Source organism: Gracilinanus agilis, chromosome 1 (genome assembly GCF_016433145.1).
Source record: "Gracilinanus agilis isolate LMUSP501 chromosome 1, AgileGrace, whole genome shotgun sequence".
NCBI lineage: Eukaryota > Metazoa > Chordata > Mammalia > Didelphimorphia > Didelphidae > Gracilinanus > Gracilinanus agilis.
In genome coordinates, this window is record NC_058130.1 from 407,333,833 (window position 1) to 407,352,451 (window position 18,619).

Below are 18,619 nucleotides of genomic sequence, written 5' to 3' on the forward strand. Positions count from 1 at the left end.
CTGCTACTATACTATACTATACTATACTATACTATACTATACTATACTATACTATACTATACTATACTATACTATATACTATACTATACTGTGGGCATTCTAAATTAGCAACCTTACTATATCATAAACAGAGTCTGTAATAGTGTCACAGTACCTTTTACACAGGAAGCCCCGAGATCAAATCTAGCCTCAAACATTTACTAACTGTGCCACCCTGGGCAGGCAACTTAACCTCTGACTGTCTCAATTTCCCCAAATTATCAAATGGAGGATAATAACAGCACTTGCTTCCTGGGGTTATTGTGAGGATCACATGTGTAAAGCCTTTAAGTTCTTAATAAATTTGTTGAATTAAACTGTTCCAAACAATCTCTGTCCTAACCACGAGGCAGTTTTCAATTCTCTCATTTTTACTAGTTCCACGGGATAGATTTTGGGAATAATTAGTAGCGATGACAAAAATGATACCTTTTATTTTTAAGTCCAAGAAGTGCAAGTATTTCTACATATGTGACTTTTTTTTAGCATTATGATAATTCTACAAATTATGCAAAGCTCAGCTAGTATAATTCCCATTGCACAGAGGAGGCAACTGAAGGCACCAAAAGGTCAGCCTTGCCTAAGATCACATAGTATGGCAACGACAGACTTTAAAGCTTTAAGTTTCCTGACCGACAGCTTTTAGAGATTATTAGGGGGAAGGGGACATGAACAAACATTTATTAAGCACCTGCTATAAGCCACACACTGTACTAAGCACTTTACAAATATTATCTCATTTGATCCTCACAACAATCCTGATAACATAGGTGCTATTTTTTTTTATTTTTTACTGTCTTGGAATACTTTTATCCTGTTCATTTATTTTCCAAGTCAGAATTGACTGCTCCATACCAAATGAGATCCTATCCTACAAGCCTTTCTAGATGTCAGGGTGGTGTTTTACACTTGAGGAAATTGAGGCAGTGTTTAAATGACTTGCCTAGGGTCACACAGTTACTAAGTGTCTGAGTTCTGATTTGAACTCAGATCTCCTTGATTCCAGAACCAGAACCACCTAGTGACTTTAGTGTCATAAAATGGTAGCATTTGAATGGATATCCCTTGGCATATTGTTTCTACTGTAATTCTGTATCTCATTGGGGCTTTAATGGGTCATTTTTATCTTTTATATTTTCTACGAGGGGAAAGCAAGATTGTCTTCTACCCAACTCAATTTGCTCTCTTGAGTTTTGGAGGCTTTGCTCCCTACTTTTGGAACATCCTAGATATAGCTATGCCATTAATCTATCAGGAGGGTTTTACTGGAGTAATTCTAGGTGGAGGAGCAGAGTCAAAGACATGGAGGGACCTTATTGGGCTTCAGCACACCCTGATTGATTCTGGTTTGTGAAAGCCCAGAGTCTTTGGATAACCCCAGGACAGGAGTGGCATTGTTGTGAGGAGTTGTGTTGAGGGAGGTGGGAAAACCACTATGCTGTACCCACATAATAATGTTATTTCAAGCAGAAAATTTGTACAAGACAAACTTTCATTGCTAATACCTTGAACTATACTGTGCTGATCACTTCAGACTCTGGGCTACTATTCTGGTCTCCATTTCAGGTCTAATCTCACACTCTTAAGTTTATACTTTTTAGCTTGACTTTTTTATATCATGATTTAAACTTGTCTCACCAGTTATGCTCTTTCTCAACCTATTATTCATCCCTAATCACTGGCATGTATGTCAGCTCCATCCCCTTGTGGGTTGGGGACCCAAACAAAGTCACCACTATCACCCCTGAATCCATTGCCTAAGGGTGAATAGGTCAGGGTCCTTTAGCCTAGACCTTGGGGGAGGTAGACAGGGCCCAGGGGATGAATTTTCCTTACCATGTCATGGAGGTAAAGGTAACTGGAAATAGAAGCCACCAGTAGTAGTCTAGCTTCTCCGAGAACACGGCCATCAGGAGTCCCACCAAGATGCCGTTGTAACCATGCAGTCCTGAGGCGATGGCAGACCTGTGGGACAAATAATAATCATAATAATGATCATAAAAATAAACATTAATAATAGCTAGCACTATTATAGTGCTTTATATTTTGCAAAGTGCTTCAGAGATGATCTCATTTGATCAAGAGAACCCTGGGAGGTAAGTGCTATTATTATTTCCATTTTATAGATGAAGAAACTGAGGCAGGCAAAGGTTACTGATCTGTCTGGGGTCATAAGTTAGTTAAATATCTGAAGTAGGATTTGAACTAGGCTTTTCTTCTTTAAAGCAGGTCCAGTGTTCTATCCCTTGCAACACTTAGCCTTTAAATTGGATCCAGCAGGAGCCATTGATCGGCTTAATATTGGTTGTTCATGTTTTCATTTTAAACACTTTAATAACTATTTGGTGAATTGAATTCCTTCATACAATTCTTTAACTTCCCGGTTTTCATTACCCCAAGGGGTATTTCAGAATGACTAGTGTTGATGAAAATAATTACTTGCATTTATAATACAATTTTACATATGTAATTTCATTTTTCACCCTTACCAAAGTCCTCTGACTTTTGTTAGTTAGGCAAAGTAAAGTAAAATGACTCAGCTGAGTCAATCCAGAAAACTCACAAAGCACCCTACTGTCTTCTATATAATAATAACAGCTGACATTTATATAGTGATTACTATTTGCTGGGTTCTGTGCTAAGTGTTTTACAATTATCATCTCATTTGGTCTTCACAATAACCTTGGAAGGTGGTATCATCACTTTAAATATGGGAAACTGAGGCAGAGGTGCTGTGATTTGCCCATTTTCTTGTTTCAGGTCTGCTGCTCTATCCCTTGTACCATCTAGCTGCCCTATTTGTTTGCCTCTTATGTTCAACATGCAACCAATTCTTTTTATTCATGAGATTATTATCTGTTTTGGTTTTATTTTGGGGCTGCTTCCTTTCTCTCTTGTCCCCACCTAGATAACACGTTCAGGATATGTATCATTATGGAAACTCTAGTTTGGGTTTGAGGACAGAGAATGAGTATGCTTGAGTACATTTCAAAGTTAAATATGAATGTTTTGGGATTATTGAAAGAGGGAAGACTATTGTACTTTTGCTTCTCAGCAATCATGGATAATTGAGAAGTCACTGTACATATGCACAAATGAATACATCCCAATATCATGGTTGGGGAAGAAGGACAAAGATTGGGTAGAGACTGTTACCCAAAGTTAGATGGTACAATAGATAGAGTGCTGGACTGGGAGCAAGAAATATTTGAGACCAAATTCAATCTAAGACACTAGCTGTGTGACCTTGGATGAATCACTTAACCTCTGCCTTCCTCAGTTTCCTTAATTATAAAATGGGAATAAAATAATAACTACCTCCCTTGTTTGTTGTGAGAATCCAATCAGATAATATTTGTAAAGTGCTTAGCACAATGCTTGGCATAAAATAGGAGATTAATAAATGCTTATTCCCTTCCCTATCTTCAGCCTGAATTCATCATCTTTTTGTGTCCAGTCTGAGTTGCCCCATTTTTTTCTTTCCCAGCTCTAAAGACTATTTTCTTAATTATCCTAGTAACTCCGGGCAGGGTTGTCCTTGGAAAGATCCTAGCTTAGGACTTCACCTCTCAGGAAAAATGTCTATACAAAGTTTATATAAAAATGTCAGATGGTGGAAATAATTTCATCCAAATCACATTCTTATAGATGCTTTTGGCCTTAACATTCTTGCCCCCCTAACTCCGCTTCCATAAAATCTCTTTCCCAAGTAAGTGCTTGCTTTCCCAGAAATCCTTCGTGGCCTGGTTGCACACAAGGCAAATTGTGGATGTTGGGAAGGTGAGCATGGTGGGGACTTCTACAGAAGGAAATGGATCACTGGACCAGGGGTCCCTGGGGAACCCAACACTACTGATTTTTCAGCATTTGAGGGTGGGGGGTGGAATGGAAATGAAGTGGCTGATTATCACTAGGAAGTTGTTTTAGTGGTTTAGCATATTGAGATTTCTCTAGACTACTTTTGGGTGGTTAGATAACCATTATTAGATAACAATTATATAAAAAAGTCATAAGATTGATAATTATTTGGATATATCCTTAGACATATTGGCAAATCAAATGGGGACCCACTCTAAGTTTGAAACCATCTCTGCCCTCAAGGTATTTATAGGATAATAGAAGAAAGGAGATAGATACCTTTGACATAGTTTGAGGACAATTGAATGCTAAACTCGATGTGGCACTGAGTAAAAATGATAGGGAAATCCAGAGAGGGGAAAGTCAGTGCAGACTAGAGGTCAGGAAAGGTTAAATGGAAGAAATAGGTCTTGAAGCACAGAGCAAATTTAGAAAAGGAGTGAGGGGCAGGGAGAAAGTGTTCCACCTAGGGAGAACTAAACGAGTAAAAAGTATGGAGGTATAGGAATATACATGCATACTTGGGGGGACAGCTGAATGTAGAGGGAATGATGGGACATAGGAATTAGAGTGTCTGTATCTAAGACTTCACTGCTGGTAAGGGTATGGAGGGTTGGGGACATGCTCTCATGACCTTGCTGATTATCTGTCACAAAACTCCAGCTTTGAACTACTTCCACTAATCTGTCTCTACTCACATACTGCTAAATAGAGTGGGTAGAAGTCACTCTATTTGTGCAGATTACAAGTTTGTGTTATCTAAATGAAATTGGACTCTCATTGAAGCAAGGCAATACTTTTATTCTTTTCTAAATGATTCCCTATGCCACCTTTCCCAGAAGCTATTGCTAAAACTTTTCTTTTCTCATTATACCTTTCACATCTTTTCCTCACACCCTGTTAAAGACAACCTCTTTTGCTTATTGAGAAAATTAAGCCATTCACATTGAATTCCCTTTTTTCTTCATCTCAGAACTCTTCATTATCATCCCTTCTCCTCTCTTCCTTTCCTTAAATCTCTGATAATGAGTTGACACTTCTTGCCAAGGTCATCCCTGTCATATGTTTTCTTGATCCTCTTTTATCCATAAATTTCACCCCAAACAATCTATTCTCCTCCCTTTTATCTTCTCCCCTCTGTCTATCCAATCTGATCAATCCTTATCTACTAATTCCTTTTGCTAATTCTCATTGCCTTCAAAAATCCCATATCTCCCTATCTTAAAAAAATAGTTCACTCTCCCATCCTCACAAACTATCATCTTATATAACCTTATCCTTTCTTGGCTAAAATGCAACTATTTTTCCTTGCTTCTATTCTCTTATTTTCTCCTCAACATTTTTCATTCTAACCTTTGACATCAGCACTGAATTAAAACTGTTCCCCCCCCCATAGATACCAACAGACTCTTAAATACTAAATCTGATGATTGTTTTTCAGTCTTTATTTTGAATTCTCTGCTGAAGTTGGCATTGTTGACCCCTTCTCCCCCTTCTTTCCTGGATATTTTCTCCTTCCTGAGTTTTCATAACACTAATCTCTCCTGGTTCTCCTCTAGTACTTGCTGACCCTTCCTTTTTAGTCTTTCTTTTCTGGCTTATCATCCACATTATACTTCTTAACTTCATGCATTCTCCAAGGCTCTATCCTGAGAATATTCTCATATTCTCATATTTTTCTTATATTCTTGGGCTACAACCTATCTCTTACCAATCTCATTAACTCCCAGGGGTTTTATTATTATCTCTGTGCACATGACTTTTAGATTTATATATCGAGCTTTTGATTCTCTCCTGGGCACCAAATATGACATGCCTGTTTTGGAAATTTCAAGGTGAGTAGCATGGAAGTAACTCAAGTTCAACATGTCCAAAACAAACCCATAAATGTTTCCCTTAAACTTCTATTTCATCTGAATTTCCTTATTTTTGTGAAAGTCACCATCATTTCCCAACCCCTCATTTTTATTGTCATGCAAAACACTTCCGTATTGGTCATTGTCGTAAAAGCACATTCATATAACCAAAACCCCTCACTATTCTTCTCAAAAAAGTCTATTGGTTCCCTATTTGCCCTTAGAATAAAATATAGACTCTTTACAACCCAATCTATCATTGTAACTCCAGGAATAGCATTCCTCTTCTCTTGCTATATTATTCAGCTAAAATGACCTTTTCTTTGCTCCTCATATATGGCCCTCCATCTCTGGTCCCCATGTCTTTGTGCTAGCCATTCCCCATTCCAGGACTGCATGTTTTGCTCATCTCTGCCTCATAGAATCTCTCTCTTTTTAAAGATGAAGTTCAAGCATCACCTTAAACATGAAGCCTTTCCTCATCCCATCAGGTTCAAGAGTACCATCACCTTCCTCTCTTAACTGTTTTGTATTTAATCACTTTGTATTAAGTTCATGTTTGTTCTGTATAAACTTCTATATGTACATGTTGTCATTCTGATAGACTATAAACACTTTAAGAGCAGGGATTTTTTTTAATCTTTGGGTCCCTGGCACTTAGCACAGCAAATTGACCGATTTATGCCAATGAGAGAGGGAGGAAGGCTTGAATCAAAGAATTTCCTAAAAACACTTGGTATTAATATTTTGCTCCCAGCATGTAGCTGTTGACCGGCCTTTACCAAATGGTTGTGATGACAGTTTGGTATAGTGGCAAGAGTACATGAGCTCTAGAGTGAGAGGAACTTGGATCAAATCCTATTAAAGGATTTGAGTCATCATTTGAGGATTTGAGTCCTCAAGTTCTGTTATTTCCTGCCCATTTTACCTTATGCAAAAGTCACTCATATTTTCTGAAAGGCATTTACTTCATCTGGAAGATGAAGGGGTCAGACTGGATAATCTCTTAATTTTCTCCCAGCACTTGATCCTGTGATGACATGTTGCCTGCTAGGGATCAGGTCCATGCCTACAGTTTTTTGTCCATAGCAAAATTTTTACTACAGAACCTTCCCTACAGGGTTCTCTGAGCACCAATCTATTTTGCTCTAAAGCAGAGGTGTCAAACACATGTCCCTCTGGCTTTCTGTGACTCACAACACTCCCAAGTAACGTCTGAACTCTGGTTCAGTGTAATTGGAAAATATTTAACAAAAAATTATTTTATAAAATGTAAAATTTCATATAATTTACAAACTACTAAATAAACTAACAAAATAAAAATACAATAAAACAGATGGATCCTTATGTATGAATCAGTAGCCCCTGTTTCTATAGAAGTTCAACACCTTGCTCTAAAGGCATCTTCATGGAAGTCATTGGCCCTTTGGCATAAAAAATGACACTAGCAGTGGCCCCTTTTACAAATTAGGGTTAGGGCCCTCATTTCTCCATGGAGTTGCGTCCATGGAATCTGAGACGTTAGACACACCTGATGGTCTTGGCAACCTTAGTTATAACACAACTGATCCTGAAACCTCAGGTTTCAGCTTCACTGACTCTCTGCCTTTTCTGGTAAGACAAAAAAATAACCTCTGAGTGATTGCGCACATCACATTTCCCCACCCTGACAAATAGATCCTCCCTCCCATTCCCTTACACAGTCTTCTGCTCTGGTCAGCAAGACCCCCCCAACTGAACCCTGCAGAGACTATACCCATTCATTTCTTCCCAACATTCTGCTTTTTGGCTGCTGTTCCTTTTCCCCATCTTGGAATGCCCTCCCTATTCTTTCTCCTTTTTTGCAATAGCTCACATTTATATGGTTTACAAAGCATTTTCCTCCCAAGAACCTGCTATGACAGGTAGTATATATGTTTTTCTTATTTTAAATATGGGGAAACCTACACTTATGCCCCAGGGTCCCAAAGCTAATATATATCAGAGCTAGAATTTGAACTTGGGTTTCCTGACTAACCCAGTTTCCCAGTGAGTCAACTCATCACCCCTTCTCTCTCCATTCTGGTCCTTTTTAGCACTCTATAGCACACATTGCCTATATTACACAGTTTATATTATGGTATATAGATGGCTGTCTTATATTGTTTGTTATTTCTCATGCTATTAATTGTTAGCTGGCTAGATTAAAAAGAAGCTCTTTGAGGGCAAGACTTATGTCTTATATTCTGTATTCTTCCATGGTTGTTAGTACAGTGTGGGGCATATAGGAATTGTTCAGTAAACATTTCATTGGTTAGATATTGGTCAGGTGTTGAGTAAAATAAATATCCCTTATGATTGGGGAAGTAGATTCTAAATGATCACTCCATTGCAAATATTAATAATATGGAAACGATCCATGTAAAACCCAGTGGAATTGCTCATCGGCTATGGGATGGGGGAGAGAGGAAGGGAGGGACAGAATATGAATTGTTTGACCATGGAATAATATTCTAAACTAATTAATTAATTAGCTAATTAATTAAATGAATTAAAAATATCCCTTCCCTCTTGTCCAGTCATCCACAGGAAGGGACCTACCTGTCTTGACTCAAGGCAAGGGCAGTCAGAGTAGAAACCACTGCACCCAGGCATCCAGTGATTGTCCACCAGGGATTCTGGATCAGGAGTCCAATGAAGATGATGAGTCCACTGACTGGGTTATTTACAAACATCACCTGAGATGTCCCCCTCAGGACCCAGTCGATGAACTGGATAGCCACTGGCTTATCTGAAAGAGATCCATATAACTAAGGCACTGAGGTCCACCCAACACTGCCCTCTCTAGCTATATATCTAATGGAAACTCCCTGCTACTGGCAGTTAAGGTGAGAACAGAGCATTTGCAAGCCTACCAAATGTTTTCTTTAAGAGTCTCACTTTCCTAATCTATAAAATGGGGACAATACTACATGTGCTACTTACCTTACAGGAAGAAAGCATTTTGCAAATCTCAAAGCCTGATAAAAATGATTGCCACCGTATCAGGTTCTGGGAGAAATATAATCTAACATTCTATCTATAGGGAGTCAAGTCTTGCCTCCTTAAAGGTCTAGGTACTGTCCTGGGTTTGGGTCTAGTCATAGGCTCAGTTGGTGAAGATGTCCTATGGACAATGGCTAGGTGGAAGAAAGAAAACATATTTTTCTCTGCAGTACTGTATAATTTAATAGTGATCTAGGATTTGGGTAAGTTAGAAAGTCACTTGGAGGGAAAAGGTGAGTGGGTAGGAAGGAAAATAACAGAAAAAAATCTTTACTAAAGAAGGGAAATCAGATTAATCCAGAGCTCAAGGAAAGTCAAACAGGTGTCCTAAAAAAATCAGACATCAGGGCCTAAAGGCAGAGGGACATTCTCTGTCTTACACTTTGGTTTGATTTTCAAGGCAATCTATATTTGAGGTAGAATTTGCTAGGAGGGTGACAAAGACTCCAGAATATATTTGCTATGCTAGATACTTGTCTCTCTTTAATTGAGAATGTTGGGAAGAAGGGAGAAAATGGAGGAGACAAGGAAAGAATGAAATGTATGAAAATATGGACCAGAAAGAATTATAATAGCTAAATAATTAACATCATGCTAGTTTAGTTTAAAAAAAAAGACTTAAAAAACACAGTAAGCAAATGTTAAGCCCAGATTGCACTAAGGTTTATAGAAAGGACAGTCTAGTGGAGAGTGTGACTCCTTCTCAGAATAATGTTTTTAAAATGCATAAAATACAACACATAACATCACAAAAGAAACCAATTATATTGAAATCGTTATTTACCTATATATATCCTAGAAAGTTCAAAAGCCCAAGGTCAAGGAGCTTTGGACAAGAGGAAAACTAAGATACTCACTAATCCATAATTTCATAGAATTATACTGTCTATATAAAGTTTTTTTAAACCCTTACTTTCCATCTTAGAATCAATATTGTGTATTGGATCCAAGGCAGAAGAGTACTAAGACCTAGTCAAAGTTGGGTTAAGTGACTTGCCCAGGGTCACACAGCTAGGAAGTATCTGATGCTAGATTTGAACCCAGGACTTCTGTATCTAGGCATGACTCTCAGTTTCACTGAGCCACTCAGCTGCCTCCTGTCTATATAGAACAGTGATTCCCAAAGTGGGTGCCACCGCCCCCTGGTGGGTGCTGCAGCGATCCAGGAGGGCAGTGATGGCCACAGGTGCATTTATCTTTCCTATTAATTGCTATTAAAATTAAAAAAATTAATTTCCAGGGGGCTAAGTAATATTTTTTCTGGAAAGGGGGCAGTAGGCCAAAAAAGTTTGGGAACCACTAAATAGATTCTATGGAGCAACAGACAGTTAAGAGCTAGAGAGAGCTTATCTAGGTCAGATGGAGAAATTGAGTTACATTTGTCTAAGGTTTCACAGCCAGTTAGTGGGCTAACCCAAGAGTAGACCTCAGATCACCCAACTACACAAGAGTTCAGAGGAAGAGAAGATGAGAAATGAGAAGTTCCAAGGTCTAGGAGTTCTCAGGATGCAAGCAGTGAGAGGTCAGATAGCAATTCTTGAGTATTTGAAGGGAGGAATGATAGGGCAAATGGTAAGGTATGATGGTCTTCCATCTTAGAAGAAGAATGGTAATTGGTGACTCCTGGCTCTCTCAAGAAATCCATAGGTGGGAACAGGGGAACTTAACTGAGTGACATTAGGCAAACTGTCTTTGTTCTCTGAAGTTGTTTTCTCAACAGTAAGGATGTCAGACTAGATAATTGCTAAGTTCCTTCCAGCTCTAAATTTATGATTTTATAATCCTCAAACATGATCAGTGCTGAAACTACACTGGATATACATAATTCCAAGATTAGTAGGGGAGATCATGTTCCTACCTATTCCCCCCCCAAAAAAACAAGTGTGTGAATGTGTATGTGTGGTGGTGGTGGTGGTGGTGAAGGAGGTGAAGGAGGTGATGATGATATCTGTGATTGTCTTCCAGGGCTAGAAGAAAGAGCCCATCTTCCTCCCTCCATTACCAGGAGACATGACCTGCCCTTGGAAAGAGCATGGTTGGTAGATGAAGGTGGTCCTCTCCAGCAAGATCTTACTCTGATGCCCCCTAGCACACCTTACCTTTTATCCAGCTGCTGTACTCTTTCATCTCACCAGTGAGATAGCTCATCACTGTGAAGAAGCTGATGTTGCTGCCACCGAAGCCTGGGCTCCTACGGGACATGGTGCTTTCTCTCCTTTCCCTCCTGGGTTTTTCAATTTTCACAATAGGATTATCCTCCATGGCTGACCGGAGACCCTTTTGAGTTGAGGGGAAAGTTGAGAAAAGGACTCAAACAATATGACTTACTCATTCTATGTGTGTGTGTGGTGATAGTAGGGAATAGCATAGGGAGTGATGCTCTCTTGATCTCAGATGAAGGATCAGGAAGGTCTGAAGATTAAATGGGAATATTCCGGAGAAATTTTATTTTATTGCTTTTTTTTTTTTGTTCACCACCATCAACAAATGCATGTATGCACATACATACGCCATCGCATTGTTTCCCCAGATGTCTAGTACATTCTGCTCAGACCAATGTTCCCTTTTCCAGATTTTTCCCAACTTCCCCTCATCAAGCCTTTGTTTTTGTGGGTAATCCCTCAAGGACCTGCTCTCTGTGAGATGGGAGCTAAGAAGTGTAATAAACATTGCCAAGTTATATTATGTTTCATTTACATTTTAAAAAGGAGCCTTTTGGAGAATATAATTCAATGCAAAAGAGTGAGTCTAATGGTGGGAAGTTCAGGGAGTGGTGAGATCAGTGCTGATAGATGATTTTTTTCCCCCTATCAAGGAAGAGCAATTATACAGTGGTTTTCTATTCTGCAGATTTGTGGGGGCAGCCCTAGGTGGAACTATGCACAGAGTGAGACCTTCTTCCAGAGTAGTAGTCATTCCCATCTCTTAACCTCTTCCCTTATTTCCAACCCTTCTGCCTCACCCACAAGAGTCACAGAAGAATTGAGCTGTGTACCTTTTCCTCTGATATTTCCAGGAGGGCCAGTAGGTGTCTTGGGAATATGTGAGCCCCCTGAGGCACCTTGGAAAGTCATACTCAGTCTTTCAGGATGTTTCTTGGTAAACAACCTTTCCCTAATGGGCAAGGAGCAAAGACTGCTGCCTTAGAATCATAGACGAATGAAAGGGACCTTAGAGATGATCTAGTTAAGCTATTAAAATTTTTTTTAACTAGATTTGTGATTTCATCAGTCCACTGAACTCTGTCTTCTGATGTTGTTGTTGTTGAATCATTTTAGTTGTGTCCAACTCTTCATGACCCCACTTTGGGGTTTTCTTGATGAAGATGCTGGAATGGTTTTCCATTTCCTTCTCCAGATCATTTTATAGATGAGGAAATTGAAGCAAATAGGATTAAATGCTCAGGGTCACATAGCTAGTAAATGTCTGAAGGAGGATTTGAACTCAGGAAGATAAATTTTCTTGATTCCAAGCCCAGTGCTTTATCCATTTCACCACCTAGCTGTCCATCTACCAATGGAGGACACCAAGCTCTGTAGGATGTGGATATATTACAGGGGCATTCAGAGTTTGGGTGAACTTTCCAGGGCCACATATCCAGTGGCTTTAGTAGGTTTCAAGGCTCCATTTCATCCTCATTTTACAGGCAAGAAAAATGAGGTCAATATGTTGATGACTATCATGACAAAACGTTGCTATCTGTATTATTGGAGGGAACATTCATAATAAGAAGATCACAGGGGTATTTGAATAATATCACATAGCCAGTTAATGGTAGAGGAGGACTAGAATATAGGTCTTTCAACCCTAAGTCCAGTGCTCATTCCACTGTATCATGATGCCTTCATTTATTTCTGTGCTAGGAAGACTCTTCAATACAGAGACATGAAGTTTGGGAGGAAATAGGATTGGAGTCAACAAATGCATAAAGGCAACAGAGAAAAGGCCTGGGGCCTTATTCACATGTCTAGGTATGATAGGACAAAGGAAACATCTATCTTCAGATAGTATACAATGTGGAAAACTCATTGTCCCCAAGACAGGGTGCATTATGAAATATAACATTTTTCTACATTCAAGAATATGTTAGATCAATCATTCTCAGGCTCTCCAGTCCTTTTTCCTCATGGCTCTTGGAGACATCTCATTCCTGTATCAGAATATTCTCATCCACTCTGTTATAACAGGCTCCACAGCATAGACAGGAGTCAGATATTTCTTTTAACCAAGGGGGCTCACCAATGAGTCTTCATGAGTTCCACTTGTTTAGCTAAATGATGTATTATGAGGGGAACCTGAGGATGATTGGGGCAGGCTCTCAATCTTTTAATGTGTACAGCATAGAAACTTACCAACCCTTCCACCATCTTTCCCTTTGTACTTCATTTGGACCCTAATAGAGAATCTTGGACCAAAGGGACTACAGGGCTACCCAAGGTGACATTTTGCTGTTTTTATATTAACAACCTATTTTCATCTTTTGGAATCCTGTGGGGGTGAAAGGAAGATATGCCAAAAGTCATTTTTTGAAATTTCAGCAAATATTCCCCAGTCCAGCTATCTGAACTGAGTTCCTTGGCTATTGCTCAACCACATTAGCTATGCCTCTAATTCACCATCTGACCTTAGGTAAGTCATTCTTGTCTGTAAAATGAGGAGGTTGGGTTAAATTATCTCAAAGGTCCCTTTTGGTAATTCAAACATCATCTGATTCTATGATTCTTAAAGCTGCTGCTGGGGATGACCTGCTTATCTCCCAGCTCCCTCCAACCCTGTCTTCAGGGAAAACTAGAGCATCCACCCATACTGAGACTAACCATCCTCTTCCTTCCACAAGTCATACAAAAATTGTAGGGTGTACCTTTTCTTCTGGCATTTCCAGGAGAGGAAGACCTGGATGGCTGTCTGGGGAGCGTGGGGTCCAGGTTGGGCACATGAACTCTGACTCATAAAGTCTACATCTGTCAGAGAGAGAGTCTACCAAGAGGGGACTTCTGTGGGTCTCAGACATGTCCTTTGGAGGCCGGCTGCTCATCTCACACTCTGATTAGTAGATAGAAAAAAAAGAAAACAAAAACCAACCCAATAGTCAGGTGACAGACATGGAAGGGCTATTGATGAAACTGGGTAGGAGCAAGCAAATCACAAGACTGGTTATCTGAGGGGAAGTAATATATCCATACATGTCTAAGTCTTGAACTAATAATATAGCCCTACCATGTTACTGGAGAGGACTTAAGCCATTCTATTTACTTCAAATGTCCTCCCTCAATCTCTCTCTATGGAAACCCTTCCCATTCATTGAGGGCCAGCTTAAAGGCAAATCTTTCATTCATTCATTAAGCATTTATTAAGCACCAATATGTATCAGGAACTATCTTAGGTGCTGGAGATAAAAAGAAAAAACCAAAACAGTCTATCACATGCTTACATCACATGTATGTGTGCATGTGTGTGCATTTGTGCCCAAGAGGCAAGCTGATAAAGAACATGTACATGGATGAGTAAATATATAGGCAAAACAAAGCAATTTCTGAAGTCTAGGGAGGATTCTAGTAATAAGGAAATCAGGAAAGTCTTCTGTAGGAGGTAGCACTGATCTTGAGCCTTGAAGAAAGCTAAGGATTCCAAAAGCTTAAGAGGAGGGAATGCATTCTTGGCATGGGGGGACAGATGGCCTGTGGAAATACATAGAAATGAGAAGTAGAATGTCATGTATGGAAATAGCAAGTAGGTCAGTTTACATAAAATAGTAGTGTTCATGAAGGGGAATCATCTGTACCTTTTCTATAGTCTTTTCTGATTGTATGACTAGAACCATTTAGACTTGAGATAACTAGAGGGGACCAGAGATGAAGGTGGAGCTAATTGCCCTACATGAAGACAAAATTTATACTTTTGGCCTTTAACCCTGAGTTGGAATCCAGTGAACAGTTTTCACTCATTAAACTTGATTGGAGAAGAGCCTGGTCTTTGGTAGAGTGATGGTAGTGGATAGGGAGGGTGATGTAGGGCCATGAACTTTTCTGGTGTTGAAAATCATAGACACCTGGCCTTGGGGAAATAACTCTAAGTTTCTTCGTCTGTAAAATGAGAATAATTCCTGCTCTCTTACCTCACAGGGATGCTGTGAGGATACAAGGTGATAACATATGGGAAAGTTCTGAAAACTCTAGCATACTATAGAACAAAATGAAAAAAAAAAGAAAAATTTGTCATCATTGCTGCTTATTAAGAAGGCTCTTTCAAAAAAAAATGGGAAAAAATGGCTCATGGGGTTAATTGGAGAACCAATCCCTTTTGAATAGTTCCCTCTCCAGATGCCACCTCTGGATGGTTTCAACTCTCTGTCACACTCATGTTTTATGAATCTTTGACAGTGGTTTCCAACCTGTGCATGGAGAATCCCTAGGGAGCCTTGGAGTTATGGCAAAGGGTCCAAGAATCCATCTGTTCAGCAAGCATTGGCATGTTGATCTTTATTTAGCTCCAACAAAATATGCAGCGTGACTCAAGTCTGATGAATAGGCGAACACGCCATCTGTAGACTGAACTGTCTCACACATATATGCATTATTCTTTCCAAACAGATAGAGAGGCTGTGGTGATTAATAAATTACAGATTTCTCCAAAAGCATTAGAGAATTCATAGCAGCCTTTGGTCATGATTTATCTTCTTATTCAGCCAGATCAATATTATACCTGCTATCATGAGAAAGTCTGTGACATTTAAAAATTTTTAAAGGGGTCATCATACTGGGAGAGGTTGATAATGAGCTAATGTCAATCTGAAGACTTACATTCTGAGGTAGCAATATTTAGGCTACCTATTGTCTGTTCATAGACATATTATAATAGCTTTTCATCACAGCATGTGCTGATCTAGGTTTGATCTGGCTTCCAACTCTATAACTTGACTGAAACTGCTCTTCCAAAGGCTATTTCTCTCTTTTTTTTTAAACCCTTGTACTTCGGTGTATTGTCTTATAGATGGAAGATTGGTAAGGGTGGGCAATGGGGGTTAAGTGACTTGCCCAGGGTCACATAGCTGGGAAGTGGCTGAGGCCGGGTTTGAACCTAGGACCTCCTGTCTCTAGGCCTGACTCTCACTCCACTGAGCTACCCAGCTGCCCCAAGGCTATTTCTTAATTGTTTAATCTAATGATCCTTTCAATCTTCATCATCCTTGATCTTTCTGCAACCTTAACCTTTACTGACATCCTTCTTCTGGATAAACTCTCCTGTTTTGGCTTCCATGACATTGCTCTATCATGAAAGACAAATGGTTCTCAGTTTCCTTTTTTGGTTTAACATCTGCTATGACTCTGTTCTAGGCTATCTTTTCTTCTCTGTTTTTGATCTCTACTCTCATATATTCAATTATAATCTTCATACAGATGATTCCTTAATATCTCCATATCAAGATCAAAATTCTCTCTTGATTTTCAGTTTCTCATTATTAATTTCCTATTGGACGTGTCCTGCTAACAACACAAATGCATAACATTTAAGATAGAACTCATGGGGGCAGCTGGGTAGTAGCTCAGTGGATTGAGAGTCAGACCTAGAGACGGGAGGTTCTAGGTTCAAATCCAGCCTCAGACACTTCCCAGCTGTGTGACCCTGGGCAAGTCACTTGACCCCCATTGCCCACCTTTACCACTCTTCCACCTAGGAGCCAATACACAGAAGTTAAGGGTTAAAAAAAAAAGATAGAACTCATCTCCCCACTCAAATCTCATCCAAACTTTATTATTTCCACCATCCTTTCATTCATGTTCAGGACCCTGTAATCACTAAGGATTCTCCCCTATCCATAACTCTCCAATATGTTGCTCCATTCTGTCAATTCAACTGTCTGTCAATACAACATCTCTTGAATTTTCCTCTAGGTCTTCCTCCTACTCATTGGCCTCCCTGTCTATTTCAGATCTCCAATCCACCCTTCACAAAATTATCAAAATAATCTTTCTAAGCATAGATCTAATCATGATTCTTCCTGGTTCAAAACCCTTTTGTGGTTCCCTATTATAATGGGGTTCCCATAGATAAAACAAAAATCCCTTAGCCTCCTGCGGCATCTTAAAAATTTGGCCCCAACATCTTTTTCTATCTATATTTTGCAATATATTCCTTCGCTAATTTTACTTGCTGCCAAATTGGACTACTAGCTGTAGCTTCCTGAAATCAATCTGCAATCTTCCGCCTCCATGTATTTCCCGTTTATCCATCCTTCCTCTCCCTTTCTGCAATATATAGACTTTCTCTTCCTCTCTCAGATTTATCTGTTGGTGCTATTTCCTTCATGAAGACTTTCCTTATTTTCCTTAAAATTTCTCAGAGTTTTTTGTTTGCATTTCTGCTTTAAACTGTTCACTCTCAAAAACTGTATCTTGCTTATCTATAAGGAGAAAGACTAGAAGTGTTCATGGTCAGGCCAGAAGGCTAAGCCTGGACCAGAGATTTTGTGGCTTTCAGGTATCAATAATAAAGACAATAATGTTGAAAAAAGGCACATCCTCTGGTTCATTCGTTTTTGCCTCAGGTTTATTTGCATGCCAATCAGGCAGTAGTATAGGATCCTAGAGGGTGGTTTCTTTCCTCCAAATTCCTCATCTCCTGTGGATTTTCTGTGAAATAGATTTTGGAGTTAATAAACTAAGACCCAGAGGTTGGCAGAAGTTAAAAGAAAATTTCCAACCTCAAGTCAGGTAGTTGGTTGGGGCCAGGGATTTGAGTTGATTTCTGGAAAAGCTGATCAAAAGAATAGAATTAGTCTTTGCCTGAAGCTTCTCTTCCTCTTCTTGTTGTTGTTTCTGGCTACTTGGCTGTATATTGGGGCTCCTAGCCCTAGATTAAGTACTAAAGCACCATTAGCCCTCTCTGCTGGGTTAGTGTCCTGGGAGAACATAATAGCAGTTGGTCCTGAGGAGGCCAAATAACTGAAAATCATGGAGACTACAGGGTCAGAAGAGATGGAAACAACCGAAAATATAGATACAATACCTAGCAGGAAGCAGTCTGATGCTATCACTGGAGCACAATTTCAGTGCTATAAGTTGTTCCATCCATGCTTGTACCCACATGTCCCAATTGTGTCTTCACTTTTGGCATGTTTCCTTTCCTATAGGTTCCCTGACTACATGTATGCTCTCTGTTTGACTCTTCATGTGTGTTCCCTGTTCATATTTTCAGCATATGTGCCTTCCTCAATGGTAGTAGGATGGTAAAGCTTTGGGACAATGTACTCCTTAACATATATAAAAGAAATATTTTTTTGGTCCTTAAATTGCTATGCTGTTTGATATTAAACAACTTTGCTTTGAACTGATGTGACCCTTATAAAAAGTAAACACATTGGGACAAGGAAGCTCTTCAGTGGATTAAGAGACAGGCCTAGAGATGGGAAGTCCTAGATTCAAATCTGACCTCAGACACTTCCTGGCTGCGTATCCCTGGGCAAGTCACTTAATACCCATTGTCCAGCACTTGTGGCCCTTCTGCCTTAGAAACAATACACAGTATTAATTCTAAGACAGAAGGAAAACGTTAAAATAAACCACATCATTTGGGGCTCATGATCTATAATTTTGAGTAGATGCTATTCCTAAAAATACCTCTAATATGAAATAATGTACTTGAGTCTCAGACAAATATGTGTATATGTTATATTACCCATAAAAACTTTGAGAGAAAAGACTGTTTGGTTTTTGCTTTTCAATCATCTGCACCTAGCAGTGTACCTTTTAGACACTAGACATTTAATAAATATTTGATTAAGAAGCTGAATAGAATTGCTTTGCAACAATCAACTTACTAATCAGTAAATATGAACATCTACT

At 39.3% G+C, this 18,619-nt stretch overlaps 1 protein-coding gene across 3 annotated transcripts in view; it reads right to left on the reverse strand.

Moving 5' to 3' along the window:
* SLC14A2 (solute carrier family 14 member 2) overlaps positions 1-13,885 on the reverse strand; it is an 80,519-nt gene extending 66,634 nt beyond the window's left edge. For 2 of the 3 annotated variants that reach the window (XM_044657837.1, XM_044657838.1), the window contains exons 1-4: positions 13,639-13,885; positions 10,877-11,054; positions 8,334-8,523; positions 1,876-2,004 (exon numbers count right to left, since the gene is read on the reverse strand). In XM_044657837.1, the coding sequence (XP_044513772.1) occupies positions 1,876-2,004; positions 8,334-8,523; positions 10,877-11,054; positions 13,639-13,812 (671 nt within the window). In that variant the 5' untranslated portion in view covers positions 13,813-13,885. Of the gene's footprint in view, positions 1-1,875; positions 2,005-8,333; positions 8,524-10,871; positions 11,055-13,638 lie in introns of those variants that run through there. The other variant, XM_044657839.1, reaches the window with a different exon arrangement.
* Positions 13,886-18,619: the final 4,734 nt, after the last annotated feature.